Below are 16707 nucleotides of genomic sequence, written 5' to 3'. Positions count from 1 at the left end.
TGCGTGTGGAAGTCCTGGGTCGGCCCTCACTGTTGTTTGGGTTTGTTTGTGCTTGCTGGGATAGGGGAGCAGGATGAGATCATCCATCAGTCCACTTTACTCTCTAATGGGCTCAGATCTCTGACATCTGGAGGGTGCTCCAACAGTGACGTTAAAGCAATGCGGTGTGTGTGTGTGTGCGTGTCTGTGTGTATTTCACACACAGACACACACACACACATACACACAGAAAAAAACACATATACACACATAGATGCTCACATTTCCATCTGATTCCCACATTTTATTCACACAATTGAGGGAACATGCAGGTGCTGAAACATGAACTTTGCCAATAAAAAGTGTTGACAGGACAAGGTGATAAGAAAGCAAAGGTTGTTAACAGCATCATTACAGCTATATTAAGCAGGCAGCCATATGTAGCGTGCAGCATGGCCTTGTTAGGTAGAAGGGTACAACTTCATGTTTTCTCCCCTAACAGTGAAGCAACAGTATAGTCTCCTGCAGTGTGAACTCTCAGCCTCTAACGCTATTCCACATTCTATCTTTACCTTGCTCTAAAGGCATTACTGGGAACAAAATGGCACTGTAATGGCAGACAGAATTAGACCCACAAAAAGTTAGATCATGTTTCATTTGTTTATTCTATAGACTTAGTCGTATTGTATTATACATTACAGACTGTAGACGCAGAAATGCCTGAATATCAATGTATTCCCCTACGTAGTAAAATAAAGAGCTAGATATCATCATTCAAGCATTTGTGGGGCTACTTTACACTGTGTGAGACGCTTTCATGTATGTGCTGGGGACTGTTTATGTCATCTGTTTAGGCTGGAGAAGAGACGCATGTTACTGTAACATGGTTCAGTTGGTGTAATCTTATTGAAGATGTGTAGGGCAAGAACTCCCTTTAGTGTGTCCAATGTACTGCTCCCGAGCGCCTGTGAGATGAAACAGGGTGCATGTGTGTGTGTGTGCGGTGCGTGTGTGTGCGTGCGTGTGTGTATGAGGTATTGTCTCCATGCATCATGAAGCATAACAGACGGAACAAATCAGCGCACACGATCTTCCAGAACTCTGGAAAAAGTCTGTGCGCATGTGTCGTGTGTGTGTGTGTGTGTGTGTGTGTGTGTGCGTGTGCGTGTGTGTGTGTGTGCTCTTTCCCCTCAGGTGTCTTTTGTTCTTACTCTAAGTCTCATCCTTCCATGACTGTGCTCTACTTTGAAGTGTGTCAATCCCCTCCATGCAGACAAAGACGAAACCACAGGAGAAGGCACAAATAAGAAGTATATATTATTTTGTGTGTGTGTGTGTGTGTGTGTGTGCATCCAAAAAAGAAAAAGTTTGAGTTGTTTATTGTAGATAATCCAGTTCAGTTGATAAGTTCTCAAACACAACATGTAAAACTAGAGCTACTTTGTATTTATAATGTGTATTTATATATGAATTTGAAATATGCATAGTATATTTTACATTTATATTTCACTTTCATATATATATAAATACATGATATATATTGTGGCGGTTGTGAATCTATGAACGGCTGACATATACAAACTTTATTCCACATTCATATATATTTACATATATTACATAGATATATAATCTATGTGTATTTATTTTTAGAATGCATATGTACATATATTTTCCCATTCCTATACACAAATATCCATTACATATACTGTAGATGTATAGCTAAACACAAAACACAGAACACATTTTTGCATATGTGTATGTATGAATTTATGTGTGTGTGTATGTGTGGAGACAGAATGTGTACATACACAAGCACACACACATAATACATGAGCAATAATAATCCTAAATGTGTTTGCCTGCAGTGTTTTAAATCTTAAGTTCTAGCCATGTGAAATAACTTGGATCCTTTCACACATATTTTTATTTCATTGAGACTGCCATTCAAAGTTCTCATGCCAATCGTAACATTGTGGGACATATTTTTATTTGACATACAGAGACGTTACTTTTCAGACCATTACTACTCTATTTCCCTATGTCTGACAGGCTCCATAAAAGTTGAGGCTAATAGCTTTCTAGTGTGTTTACACAAGGTCAGAACCAATTGAATTGGTCGAAAAACTTTGGTTGTGACTCATACTTTGTTTTAAAAAAGGTCATGTCAGACAAACATATCCTGTAGCACTTCTAATCCCCTGAAAACAGAAGTGCGACGATTTCCTCACAGTTAGATTTCCTCATAGTTTGATCTCAACATACTGAAGTCCTGTGTGAGCAACAACACAGAAATGTGGAAGATAATCTCTCAGTGACTTTTATGAAATGGCTACAGATAGATGGATCTCATCTCTTCTGCTACTGCATGACACAGAACAAAATCTATTGGACTTAAAGACGAGATGAAATGAAAAATGCCTTTTTAACCCTTTTAGATCACATCCCCGGTCATACTGTGCACCTATTTAACAATATATGCCAAAAAAAAAACCAAAAATCAATTTCATTGTATTCTTATATCAAAATTCAATCATGTTTTCTTCCTGTAAAACAAAATATGCCGTGTGCTTACGTAAGCATGCCCGTAACTAATTTCAACCAATAATATCATGACATCCACCCATCAATCAATCTTCAACTTTTAGCGCACAGAGCTAAGAGGCTAAGATTCATTAGTTAGCTAGCTAGCAACAGCATGGTACCTGTCTTTCCTGTTTCACTCGGAAATACGTCACGATACGGAAGTTAGATACTCTCGAAATGCCGTTTCATCTCGACTTTAACAGCAACTTTAAGGCTAAAGTCAGTCTGTCCGGTGGTGGAAAAAGTACTCAAATCCTTTACTTAAGTAAAAGTAGCAATACCAATAACTAACCAATGGAAAACTATACTCCGGTAAAAGTAAAAGTCCTGCATTCACAATTTTACTTAAGTAAAAGTATAGACGTATTAGCAGCAAAATGTACTTAAGTACCAAAAGTTAAAAGTACTCATTCTGAAGAACAGTCCCTTTCAGAGTGTTAAATTATCAATGCGTTAACCTATAAGAAGTATTTTAATGTTGTAGGTCTAACTAATCCATATACTGTTGGGGAGTTTAAACTCTAACTATCCATTCTATTTTATGAGCTTATTGTATGTTTTTAATGTAAAACCTTATTCTGCAAAGTAACTAGTAACTATAGCCATCAGATAAATGTACTGGAGTAAAAAGTATGTAATATTTCCCTGTGAAATGTAATGGAGTAAAAGTATAAAGTCTTACAAAATGGAAATACTCAAAGTGCCAGTAACTCAAAAGGACAGTACTTTAGTAAATGTACTTTGTTATTTTCCACCTCTGATTCTGACCTATTGTTTCTACACCTAAACTCAACCTTTCCACACCGAATCAGAGAGTTACAACTCCACATCACACACATAAACATGATCTGAATGCAGACTGGAAAGGAAGAACCACGAATGTGCGGATCGAAACCAAACACTTTAAGGAGCATGCATTCTTCCAAACAGGTGATCTTGTGCTCATGCACTGTGGAAACGCCACTACAAGGAGTAGAGAACACACATACACACACACGCACATACATACCACACACACGCATATCATATATAGCGGTGTGTGAGAGATGAGATAAGGGGCTTAGAGGGGGAGGGGGAGGGGGAGGGGAGGTCTCTGGTGAAACTCTGACTGACATGGCAGCTCTGGGGTAATCCTGCTAATCCTGTGCTAGCTCAGGGGAGCAGTGGGTCTGGAGGCCTTTGACCTGCAGGAGGGGTGCTAATAGACACACACACACACACACACACACACACACACACACACACACACACACACACACACACACACCAAACTTTTGGTGCCACCTTAAAATTCACATTCACACATCTTCATCATGTGACTGTGGATTCTAAGGGCGAACCACATACCTAAAAACAAAATGATTAACTTTTATGGCTCATTACAAAACACTGATTAGTACATTTGTTTATACAGAATTGCATTGTCAACTTGGTTGGAATGATTATAAGGACAATTGACAAGGATTATGAGGACAATTAACACTGACTCACTATGCCATTCATGCCATAATACCAGGGAAAGTGAAGAGTTGTTAAGCAGACAGCTGAACCGTGACACATCTTGTAAACCTTTAGTCATCTGGTCTCTTGGGGCCAAAAGAACAATTGCTTTTGCTGTAAAGCAGATATTCTGAAGTGCTTCTCTTGACAGAATGAGTCATGTAAACGAATGAGATCATCTTGCCACATTATCCATTTATTGATATTAAAGTTTTAAAGGTTAATTAGGCTATAAAGTCATCATAGTTTGTTTACTGTAGTCCAAGTTCTACATGATGACTGTTGATCTTATCAGATTTTTTATCCGATTTTTTGGGCTATTTTATAAATTAGCTTTCAAGTGCATTCCCTGTATCTTCAGTGTCGAACGTATTCTATATGTCTCTACCTATTTTAAATTAGATAAAAATAAATCTGAAATAGCACGAGTAGACTGTATGCTTACAAAACGGATTATTGCAAAATAAAAGGAATACGCTTGAATTGCTCTATATTTTGAAGAATAAATTATATTTTCAGTTCATTTGTGCTCCCATTCGACGGTTCATTCTGTTATAAATGAAACTGTAAATGAACCAAATTGTTACTCTGACTAGCGGTGAGTTTATCAGGCCATACAGTGCTTCACTATGTGGCTGTAATCTGTTCAGGCTGCTGGGATTGGTCAACTCCACTGGCAGTCATCCGCCCTCCAGTCCTGCCATACTGAGGCGCTGAGAGCTGCGTCAAGTCAGACAGAAAGAGACAGAAGAACACCGGAATATCCCATTCGCCTTCAAAATAAAAGTGTGAAATGTGTCAAGTGAAAATTGAAAGAATAATCGAGTGTTGGGTTGTACAGAACAACAAAAGTCATCTGTTTATGCAAAATCGTCAGAAGAAATCCCGCATCATTTCTACATGGAAACTGTAGGCTACAAAGTAGCAGAAAGTCTTTGGAGATGTAAGATGGAGCTGAGCAGCTTAAGCCAGGAACACTATTTCGCATCAGAAATCACAATAGAAACATCACATTTATTCAGTTATTACTTGTATGGTTGGTGCAAATCTTTGAACAAGATTAGAAGTTAATAGGGTATAGCTTACATGCTCAGTTTAGTCCCATTTCCTTACCTTGTTGAAAAGTTGATCACTGCACTACCATCACATTATAGCCTAAGTTATTTTTTCTGCTGTCATGACACCCTTATTTCCTACAGTCTAGGCTAAATACAGTGGAATTATTATATTAAATATGAAAACTGTAGCTGTAGGCCCTAAAAGATTAGATTTCATTATAGTGCATGTATTTCCTGATGAAAGAGTGCCTTCGTCACAGATTATATCTTAAATATATGCTTTATATTTTCACTTTGGTAGGCGACTTTGTCCTAGGCTTGCTGAAAAAAACGTGTTCGTCAATAAGAGTTTTATTTTAAAACGTACTACCGGAAGTCCTGTGTGTTATATATTCTCTCTAACTTGACGCGGTTGTCTATGTGCCTTAACTTGCCGCTGCTGTGTGCGCTCACACACTGTGAGCAAGTGATGGGAGACAAACTCAGTTCCTGACGCACGGCTGACTCACCTGGAGAGACTGTCATAGATTTTGTGATTCTTTTTTTTCTCTGAAGAATAAAAATATCAAGCCTTCTCTCCATGCAGAACAGGAGTTAAAGCAGCAGGTAAACGCGCGTATTGCACAGTTCTAGCCTATATCAATTTCTGTTTATCTGTTTTGTGTCTTGGGAAACTGCGCACCGTCCGATCCTCCAGGATTTGAGCCATGGAAGAGGAGTGAGGAACTTTTTTTTTGCCAAAATGCCTATTAACTGGAATATGACTTTTGTCCGGCGGTCCTATGGAATATAGTCCGATTTTACACAGCCTACATGTTGTGCCATCATCCCACGTGAAAAACAAACTCTTTGTATTCTGCATAATGCTGTCACTTTGGGTGTACATGATATATTGTTGTGTTGGCTACTGCTCAACCATGCCAAATCTGACGATCAGCGCTGTAAACAAACACGACGCCGAGAACGACGCTGAAGTTGACAATCAAGAGTCTTCTCTCGGGGCGTCCAGGGACTTGCTGAATAATGAAAACGATTTGGACAGCAGAGGAGAAGAGTGGGATGAAATTAGAGGCGAGGCGAGGGCGTTGGATGATAATGCCATGTCAGGTTTCCTCAATGAGTCGGAAAGTAAAAAGTTGCCCCAGGCGATCATCATCGGAGTGAAGAAGGGAGGGACCCGCGCGCTGCTGGAGTTTCTCCGCCTGCATCCCGACATCAGAGCGGTGGGAGCCGAGCCGCACTTCTTCGACCGCAACTACGACAAGGGACTGGAGTGGTACAGGTAGCCTACTTTGGATTCGTATTTTAAACCTTTTATTTGTTAAGGGAAAGTCAACTGAGCATGCTCGCTCTTTTCCAGCACCACACATTTCCACCAGGCTTCTACTGTTGGCCACTAAGCAGCTGCATTGGACAGTTGGGGGTTTAGTGCCTTGCTCATGGGCCTCTCGATTGTGGTTATTGGGGGGGAACCTTACAGCAAAAAGCCAGCTTTTTAACCCTTAGGCTATTGGCTATGATTATTACCTCCGACAAGGAGGTTATGTTTTCGGTGCTGTTTGTTTGTTTGTCTGTTTGTTTGTCTGTTAGCAGGATTACGGAAAAAACTACTGGCCCGATTTTCATGAAACTTAGTGGAAGGGTGTAGCATGGGCCAAGGAAGAACCCATTAAATTTTGGAGCGGATCCGGATCCGACTCACGAACAAGCAATAATAGCACGAACCTTGGCGGAGGTCTGCGCTCTCCGAGTGCCCTTCTAGTTGATCATAAAACACAAACATCGATTGTTTCAAACTTCGGCCTTGTCTAAAGTATTTTTTTTCTTTCTCAGTATCTTATCCCATTCAAAATGTATAGGTCTAACATTATCCGTTAGCAGTGATACAGTGGTATAGCTAAATAAAAAGGTGGGTAAACTACGATCATCATAAGGCAAACAAAACGAATAAACAAAACTATTGTTTTTCAAAAGCATTAATTTATGCTTTCACCCCTCTTAAAATACCCTAACACAACCTATACCAGTGACCAGTATTGACACTACTTATATTACATTACATTGCATTGCATTATGTTAATAAGTCATGTCGTCTCATATTCATTCTAGCAGTAGCCTAAAATTTTGTTTTCTACAAAAGAAGTAAAAAAGAAAATCAGCCACCAAAGTGAGATAGCCTGATTTTACATGTTTATAATGCAGTTTTAATGGTTTAATTGTTTCTCAGAAACAAGTGATATAGGCCTACTTTATAAGGTGGTAAGATAAGATCATAAGATAATAAGAATAAGATAATGTTACTGTGTAACGTCATTCAAGAAAAGTTTATTTACATTGAAACAAGTGAAATCTTCTCATATTTTTCCCCCACCTTTTTTTCCCGAGAAGAATAGTATTTTAAGGCTCAATAGTGGATTAAATGACTTGTTAAGATAGACATTTTTTTGCAGTTTAGTATATGTTCTATATGACTTATGTCAGCCTATAAAAGGAGGGTAAACTCTTCTACACAAATAAAAAAGTGGATAAAACTAACTTGGGTGGGTTTACACTCCACTGCATCACTTATAAGTCAAGCCAAGGTCTAAGGATGTTTGCCATTTGTAATGCTCAAAACCTTAATTGCTAATTTATTCACAACCAAAAAAAATCTGCCTATTTTGGAGAGAAAGAATGAAGATAAAGAAGGATAAAAGAATGAAGAGAGTTAGAGGCAGTGCTTAAATTAGCCCACTCAGAAATCAGTTATGTGTAAGACATTTTGATGAATATATGCAATGATAATTTTGACAGTTAAATCTATGGCTTGGGCCTGAGGCCATTACAAGAAACGAAAAAAAAAAAAGTGAAGTAGAATAGAATGTTCCCTTTGAAAAAAACAGAGAATTCACAGTAGTCAATCCAGCACGCCTATTAATGTTGATGGAAATGAAAATGAAACTCAGCTATTGGTCCAGCCAAGCAATCAAACACCGCTGAGAAGTGTGACCTCAGGTATTTATTACCCCAGGCGAGAGCATTATATTCTAGATAGCCTAGTTTGTGTGTTGAGTCACTTGCTGTGCCCAGTGTGAAAAGTAGGATTGCAAGATGAACACTTTTACCTTCTAGACTGATATTCAGTTGTATTATATTCCATTTTGTGGGAGATTTTATCCAAAACACCTCACAGTGCTGTGAATACATACATTTTTAATATGTCTGGGACTCAAACCTCTAACCCCACAGGTGTCAGTGCCATGTTCTTCCCAGCCGGGCCACAGGACACCTCTTGCACATATTTCTGTAAACACCAAAAATATTCCATTTGCACCGGTATTTTAGGCTACTCACCTCGCAGCCGGGTTCATTTACAAAGCACTATCGATTTTCTGCTGGTTTGCCTGACCTTCGCTCAGAGTTCCTGGAATTTTTATACATCTGCCCTTGGATCTGCGCTCGCTGTGGCTCTCTGAACAGGAGGGGGGCTACCAGGTAGAGCAAGATAAAGGAGAGCTTCCATTTAGATATGAGCTGAGTTTCTGACGCGGTTCAAAGAAAACATCCTATATGGTTTACAGTTAGGAGTCAGCAGGTTACATCATGCCGTCATCCTCGAGCAGCATGATTCAAGTGTATGAGATCCCATGGTATTGATCTGCGGCAGTAATTCGTTTTAGAGCCTCACTCCAAACGGGCCTCAATGTCAAAGACGGAGATCAGGGAGCTGGGGCCGCTAACAGCTTCCGCATTACATAACGCGGCAATTTTTAATGTTGTATTCTCCATCATGATGTCTGTTGTGCACGTAACTCCTACATCCCAGTATTCAAGCTGTTTATTGACTCAGCTGCACGCCTCAAACTGACAATGTGTGCACAATTATGCAACGTGTATCTTTTACGGGAATCTGATGCAATAAGTTACACACACACACCCCATAATCCTAGAAGTTATTGATTTTTGGTGTACCCAAAATGTTCCCGGAAATGTTTGGGACTGAATGCATTACATCAGAGGAGCCACGTTGTTAATAAGAGATGATAAGAGATACTGGTGTTTCAAGTGTCCATTTGACTGAGTCCAGGGATTAGCAGGCAATGTCAAAGGATCTAGACACTGTTTCAAAGCTGGCTCCATAAAGATACAATAGGGGAAGCGAAGCATTGTTCAAAGGACTTTTCGCTTAAGCTCCTTTAAGAATTTCCGGACAGGTTTAGGACATTTTTGGATGATCAGTCTGTGAAGAGTGGTCTATTGTCCATCTCTACTGACTGAGGAACAAGAACAAATTGAAATCGTCCTATGGGTTAAGATTCTTCACTTATTGCCCTAATTCTTCTGGCCGTTATCACAATCCACTGATCATCCATTGATGATTGATACAGGAGCAACCGATGCATATTAAAGAGTGAGTTATGTCTGAGAAGAGAGTGAAAAGCTGTTTTTAAAGAGGGATGCGATGAAATGTGTATGTAATAGGTCAAAGGAACACATGTATGGAACTGAAACACGGCAGCTACTTGTTCACAGCGGCATCTGCATAATAAACAGTGTGCTCCATTTAGCGAGCCCGCTACCTGCGATGAAACCACCAGTGGATGTGGGAATATGTTTTATCTGGAGACTTGTGTAATGAAGGCTATTTTCCCTGGAGTGGTGATCTGGCTAATTAAAACAGCTCGGCTTGAGTAGGCCCAGTCAGAGCGCAGCGCCTCAGATTGACCCCACACAGCAGAGTCAACCCTTAATGATCATTTAGTGGAGCTTGGAAAACCCCGCTTGTCTTTATGTTCGAGCACACCGATTCTGGTCGGTCATATGGGTTTTCTCGCACAACAGCCATTACGCCACATTATACAACTTCATAACTGAACTCAGCAATGTTTTATGATGTTCTAGCGGTTTAACACTGCTTTATAAGGCCCATTAAAACTTTCATTCCCTCGTCCCTTATGATAAAAAAAAAAGTCCCTCTTAGCAGAGATAAGAGAAGAGCATAAAGCCAGGAGGAGGTGTGTGTTGACTTGATTGCCAATATGTTTCACTCCTCTGCCTCCAGACTAATGGAGAGCGGTACTGTCGCTTGAGGAGAGGGGCAGACGGCTGGGTGGGCTTATCAACTCCTGCGGTGGCATTGAGTTGTGCCCACACCATTTATCTGCTGTGATTGGTGTGTCCGTCCTGCTGGAGGTCTGCTGTGTCCGTCCTGCCGGAGCCCCCCGCATAGAGGAGAGGCCCAGCGCAGCAGGGACACCCACCACAATATAGCACGCTTTCACCCACAGGCAGAAAAAGAGAAGCAGGCAGACAATTGTGCACGCTTACTCTCACACAGCACAGAAGGCAACTCCCAAAGCCGTGGGAACAGTTTCCTCCTTGGCCCCTCCTTTCTGTAATAATAGCTGTCTCATCATCCCAACATTTCCTATCCTACGTCTTCTTTTTGACATTTTTACTGCTCGCCTACTGAATCCTCAAATCAAGGTCTTTCGGGGTGCTATAGATGCTGCTTATTTGCTGAAATTGTGTTTTTCTCTCGAGGTTCCATATATAAAACAATGAGCGGTCCTCTTACTATAACTCACTGAGGGTGTCAGAGAAGACGGCCTAATCCTCCACAGAGCCCCGGGGAGGCTTACTGCAGGCCAGTGGCAGATAGAGGGCAGTAAATTTAAAGTGAGTCTTTAGAAAGTGCAGCAGTATTATGGAGCTCAATGAAAGGGGATGCTGGAGAACCCCTGAGGTCTGCATTAACCCTAATGATAAAAGAGCAGACAATTAGTGTGAAACATGTTTTCTCTGCCTTCACTTTGTATGCAAATGTGCTCAGAAGGGTGAAAGTGCCCTTTGACGAAGCCCAGCAGGAGTCCATCAGAAAGAGCATTCATTGGAAACTCGCCCAAGAAAAGACTCAAACACTAAAGCTTCAGCTTTTTACCCTGAAAGTTGACTTTCCTCCGAGGCAGCTCCGAGTGGAAAGCAGCATTTCCCAGGAGTAGGTTCACGTAAGTCCAACAGTGGCGTTTTGCTTACTCAACACTCTTAGCTCTTTGCAAGGACACAGGGGGATTGGTGTAAGTGAGAGAGCTCTCAATTTAGGTATTTCCCAGCTCAAACAAATGTGTCAGCACATCGACGGGAAAAGGGGAGAAAACCACTTTGATAACGAGGAGAAACAATTCACATATGCGAGCTGTTGTTACAAACATACCTAAAATACTTTCAGAGGCCGTACAACCTTGCGCTTTCACACTTGGCAACCTGCAAAAACCAAATCCTGCTTGTCTGTCATAGTTTATCAGATTGTTTCTTCTGTTAGACAGAAGTGATACCAGCATTCCTAGAATAGGTCCACTACAATGTCAATACTGGCAATGTGTACTTCTCCTTTCTATTCTGGAAATTGAAGATTTAATTTGCTGGAATAACCCCCTGGGCTTTTGCTTGAGGCAATTTGTCAAACCGCAGCACTTATTATGGCACTTTGGAAACCACCAAAACTTAAAGAGGGCATTCTGTTGTTCACTCCATTATATCCCCCCGGAGCTTCTCACTTCCTCATCGCTCTCTTTTGTAGCATCTTCAGAGAGAATCTGTTGTTTCCTGTCTCTCTCATTCTCTCCACTGCAGAGGCTCCTTGACAGCCAGTCAGAGGAACTTTGAAATACTCCAATCTGCCTCAGCCATCTCTGCTTTGTTTCTTTGAAGTCTTGTTTGCTTTTGCTGATCCTCTCAGACCAGCACAGCCCTGCGGGAAGATTACCTATGTGGTTGCACCAACCACTTTATAAGTCGGACACATAGCATGGATACAGAGGATGGATTTCTACACCCATTAAAATGTCTCCATGCACTGATATTTATTTTATCATGTAGCAATCATTCTGATGGATATTCGATCACTTTCACAGGGATTGTGCCCTGTGAGAAATAGTCGAGTGTGATTAGTTTAGTGTGGTTGGCTTGCTCTTTTCCAGCACCACCACCCTGATAAAAAGTGCTTGCCGGTTCTATAAACAACTGACAGTCAGAATTGTTATGTGTTAATGCAAGGCTGACAGTTGTGTGAGGGAAGCCAGAATGGCTCACACACTATGCCGCCTCCTCCTCCTCTCCTCAAACTGGGCCTGTCTCCATCAGACAGCCAGGTGGCCTTGGGTTCTGCATACTGACAGTAATAATGGAGGATGGGAAAAAGGCTTTCTCTGCACTATCATTGCCGTCAGGAATGCTGTTGAGATTCTTGGACGCCGTTCAACTCCACAAGAAGGCCCGGAGTGCAACGCGTGATGGCGACTTTCACACGCGTGATAAGATGGCTTGCAATAGCCAGAGAACAGCCTCCCTAAAGATCCTTTCCCCTTTGATTTATGTCTGGAACTTGTCTCACAGTAAGTCGGTCAGATTATTCTGAGTGGCTGCATACCACCACCTCTCATCTTGTCTTTGAGAAGAGGAATGATTCCCACAGTAGCACACCCGTACTGAGCTCACCCCCTCTCCGAGCTGCGGTAGAAGATTAGAACTGATCATGACATTAGATGATGCTGAGGGTTTTGATGGAGCCCTCTCCGTTGTCACAGGGGTTTGATGAGCTGAAATATAGATGCTGATTGCAGTCAGTCGAGCAGAATACTGCAGGATACAAGAAATATAAAGTCCTTGTTCGAGTTTGCTGCACCGTGCTTGCTCCTTACTTGGGTTAACTCATCACCGAGTGCATCGTTCAGCAGCAAAGCACAAGCCACACGCAGCAGTGCTGTAAATTCCTACCTTTGAACCTGCCTCCTGATAGCAGCAAATGTAAACAACGCACAAGCTTTCAAACGCTGTCTCCCCGGCAGCCAGTTTAATGGACACACCTGACTGCCCAGCAGACAAAACACGGGGAAATTACACAACACGCCGCTCTCGGGTTAATGTCTGTCTCTAGGTTGCGGTAGGGGTTATTTATCTTGTGCTTCTGCTGCAGGAAAATGCCGACACAGCATCTGAAGTGGCCAGTGACTTCGAAATAGCGGGAGAGTGATGTCGTCAGTATTGGCTTCAGGATCAGGGGTTTAACCTATGCAATCTCTGTCCTCCACCAGCACACCTCTCTCCTCCTGATTCCATCTAATCCCCTCCTTCCTCCTTCTACTCCTGCCTCTCTCTCTTTCTCTCTCTCTCTCTCTCTTGCTTTATCTCATTCTCTTAACTGTCTCCCTCTCTGCCTCTTCCTGTTATCTTCCCGGCCCTGCTGTTCTCCTCTGTGTTTTAAAGGACGGGTTAGAGGGCAGAGGATGTTTATGTGTTTCCCACTGTATGTTCAAGCATCATTATAGACGTATTTTTAGTGTACCAATTACAGGTAGAAACTCTTCAAAACGCAAACTCACAGGTGAATACATTTGCAGCTCACATAAGTGCTAGTCAGTCAGTCCATTCTCACAATCAGTTTCAGAATGAAAAAATGTATTTGATTTAATGAAATGAAAATTATGCAAAATCCATAGTGGGGCAGAAGTCACCATGCTTTAGTCCAATTCTGGACTGGACCTAAAGAATGTGTCCAGTTGGAAATGGAATGATCTATGCCTTTGCATGGCTGATTGATAGATGAAGATACACTGAAACCTATTGGTTCCAGGCGACATTGTTTATTAAGCAGAACAAATTGTGAAAGCTTGCTACATCTGCCCCCCTAAGGCAACGCTCTCACTCCTCCCTCAGTCAGAGATGTTCTCCCATGCTCCATCTCTGCTAGGATGAATAATGCATGTACTTCTCACATAGATTGTTTTGCTCGGGGACTAAGTGGAAAGTTTGATTGGTAGTAAGTTTTCGAGTCCCCCGAGGCCCTCGAGGAAGGCCTACAGCGCTCCACTTGTGTGTATCCAAGAGATGCAGCGGATAATTGCAGGGGATTCTGATATAGTTGTTTGTGTCTCTCATACCTATTACCTTGATTGGGTTTGTGGTTTTTCCACCGCGTACAACAGTGGCTAAGGCTCTCAGGGAGAGGAGAGTGGAATAAATGTGTGGGACCAGAGACCTCCGCGGAAGGAAAGTGGAAGTTACATTAGTGAAGTGATGAAATTGCTTAAGAAAGAGAAGCCCTTGTGTGTTTGTATGGCACTAATGAGGTATGGGCGATGCTGGCTTTTCCTGTAGCCACTAAAGCTTCTCCCAAGGCTCTGCACTGCAAAATCCTGCCCAGACGTTTTCTGCTTGTTTCCACTACATAAATTTGTAAGCTATTGGGTTGTATGGGAGAATGATACTGAACTGAAGCTCTGTGTGCTTGTGCCAACAGATGGTTGGAAATTATGTTAATCATTTTAATGACATGGCTGCTCTGTCTTCACGTTGTTCTGTTTAGATTAACTGCTCACTATCAAAAAAGAAAAGAAAATTAACAAATATGATGATAACTGAAGACATTCTGACTGGCTGAGGACTTTGGTATATCAGTGGTATGTCAGTGGCTGATGTGTGTCTTTACGTAACATCCCGGCGTGTTTTTTATCCAGCCACACATAATATCCATATTCAGGAAGTGTTCAGTAAAGGCTTTATGATTTCATTTGGTCCCTTTTCAAGTTTAATTCTGTCTTCCATACATACAGTATATAGTGTAGGGTTTTATATAACCAAATGTATGTAGGGCGGCGGTTTTCTTTGGTGCTTCCTCTTGATGTGGATTAACTACTTTCCTTTGACACTCAACATGAGTCATATCATGGCCATCTTCACCACTAGCTTTTCTCTCTCTCCCTTTCTCTCTCTCTCTCTCTTCCTCTCTCTCTCTCTCTCTCCCTCCCTCTCTCTCTCCCTCCCTCTCCCTCTCTCTCTCTCTCTCTCTCTCTCTCTCTGAGCCACCCAGTCAGCCAACAAGGCAGTCAACCAGCCTCTAATGCTCCAGTGTGTTTGGCTTAGTCCTAATCCCCCTTGGCTCACTTTAGCCATTATCCAGTCAGGGCTGCAGTTAACAGGCTATATTATGATCAACCAGAGCCATCCTGGGTCAGGACGCTATCCAGTCATGGCAGTAGAGGGATCCTTAGCTATGCAGCCTCTCCTTAGGAATGCGAGGCTTCTCCAAATCTAAGCATTTTTACACAAGAACACTGTATGCTAATATAACTGACAAATATGAGATGAGAAATACAGCCATAGTCATCAGACTTGGCATGACATTAAGAAGCATAATACTGCCTATTCATAGTTAAACCTTTCATTGTATAATGCAGTCAAGGTGTGGAATATTTCAGTGTGAGGATTGTGGGGAGGATTGAGGTCTTAAGGTAAGATTAAATGAAGCAGCGGGAGATGAACGTCTTCCTTTGGGGTTTGAATTTAGAACATGTCATGAACTGTGTATTGTGTTCACACGCAATCACAGATGATGGACAGGACTCTTAGTCTACATACCAAGCCCTGTCACTTCAGGTACACTCTCAGGCTGCGATAATGTAGCTCTTGTTGCCTACGATTGTTGTCTTGATGATGATTGACCAGCTCCCGCCTGTCAGTCTTTTTAAATCTGCCATGGAGAAACTGTGTCAAAGTTAATCTGATCCTCCTGTATGGTAGCTTCTGGTGGCATTAAAAGGTACAATGGAATGTACAATGGCATGAACGTACCATGCTGTTGTTTGTGTGGCCTACAGTATCTGCTATGCAATTGTAAACTTGGTATTTGTATCCCCCCTTAGGGAATTGATGCCCAAGACATTGGAGGGCCAGATGACCATGGAGAAGACCCCCAGCTACTATGTAACCAAGGAGGTCCCGGCTCGAATCTACACCATGTCCAAGGACACAAAGCTGATCGTGGTAGTCCGGGATCCTGTCACACGGGCCATCTCAGACTACACCCAGACCCGCTCCAAGAAGCCCGACATCCCGTCTTTCGAGAGCCTGACCTTTAAGAACGCGACAGCGGGTCTGATTGACACCACATGGAGCGCCGTTCAGATTGGCATGTACGCCAAGCACCTTGAGCGCTGGCTGCAGTACTTCCCCATGGAGCAGCTGCTGTTTGTGAGCGGAGAGCGTCTGATTAGCGACCCTGCTGGGGAGATGGTGCACGTCCAGGACTTTCTGGGACTCAGGAGAGTGGTCACTGACAAGCATTTCCACTTCAACCCAGCTAAGGGCTTTCCCTGTCTCAAGAGACCTGAGGGGAACAGCAAGCCCCACTGCCTGGGCAAAACCAAAGGGAGGACCCATCCTAATATTGACCCAGAGGTGGTGCAGAGGCTAAGGGACTTTTATAAACCCTTTAACAGTAAGTTTTACCAGATGACTGGTCATGACTTCGGCTGGGACTGAGAGACAAACCACTACCACAGACTCATGCTGGTCCCTTGTCTGTGTCTTTTTTTTTTCTAATTTTAACATTTTGGAGATATTGTTATACAGTGTATGTACAGTATTTGGTGTATGTGTAAAAAGTACAGAAGTCTATTTTATGATAATTTATTTCTATGATATTAACTCACTAAGCTGCCTACCCATGTTCTTTCATGATCCAAAACACATTTTATGTTTCAGTTTTAATCCTCATTCAAGCACATTTTTGTATTAATTTTACATTACCATCTTCTTTTAGAATTCATAT

At 42.0% G+C, this 16707-nt stretch overlaps 1 protein-coding gene across 1 annotated transcript; it reads left to right on the top strand.

The window, feature by feature from the left end:
* The first annotated feature begins 5902 nt into the window (after positions 1-5902).
* hs3st3b1a (heparan sulfate (glucosamine) 3-O-sulfotransferase 3B1a) lies at positions 5903-16418 on the top strand. Its single transcript, XM_071922855.2, has 2 exons — positions 5903-6402; positions 15800-16418. Exons 1-2 carry the CDS (start codon positions 5903-5905, stop codon positions 16416-16418), a joined length of 1119 nt encoding a protein of 372 aa, XP_071778956.2.
* Positions 16419-16707: the final 289 nt, after the last annotated feature.

Source organism: Centroberyx gerrardi, chromosome 7 (genome assembly GCF_048128805.1).
Source record: "Centroberyx gerrardi isolate f3 chromosome 7, fCenGer3.hap1.cur.20231027, whole genome shotgun sequence".
NCBI classification, from domain to species: domain Eukaryota; kingdom Metazoa; phylum Chordata; class Actinopteri; order Beryciformes; family Berycidae; genus Centroberyx; species Centroberyx gerrardi.
This window is presented reverse-complemented; position numbering and strand designations above follow the sequence as displayed.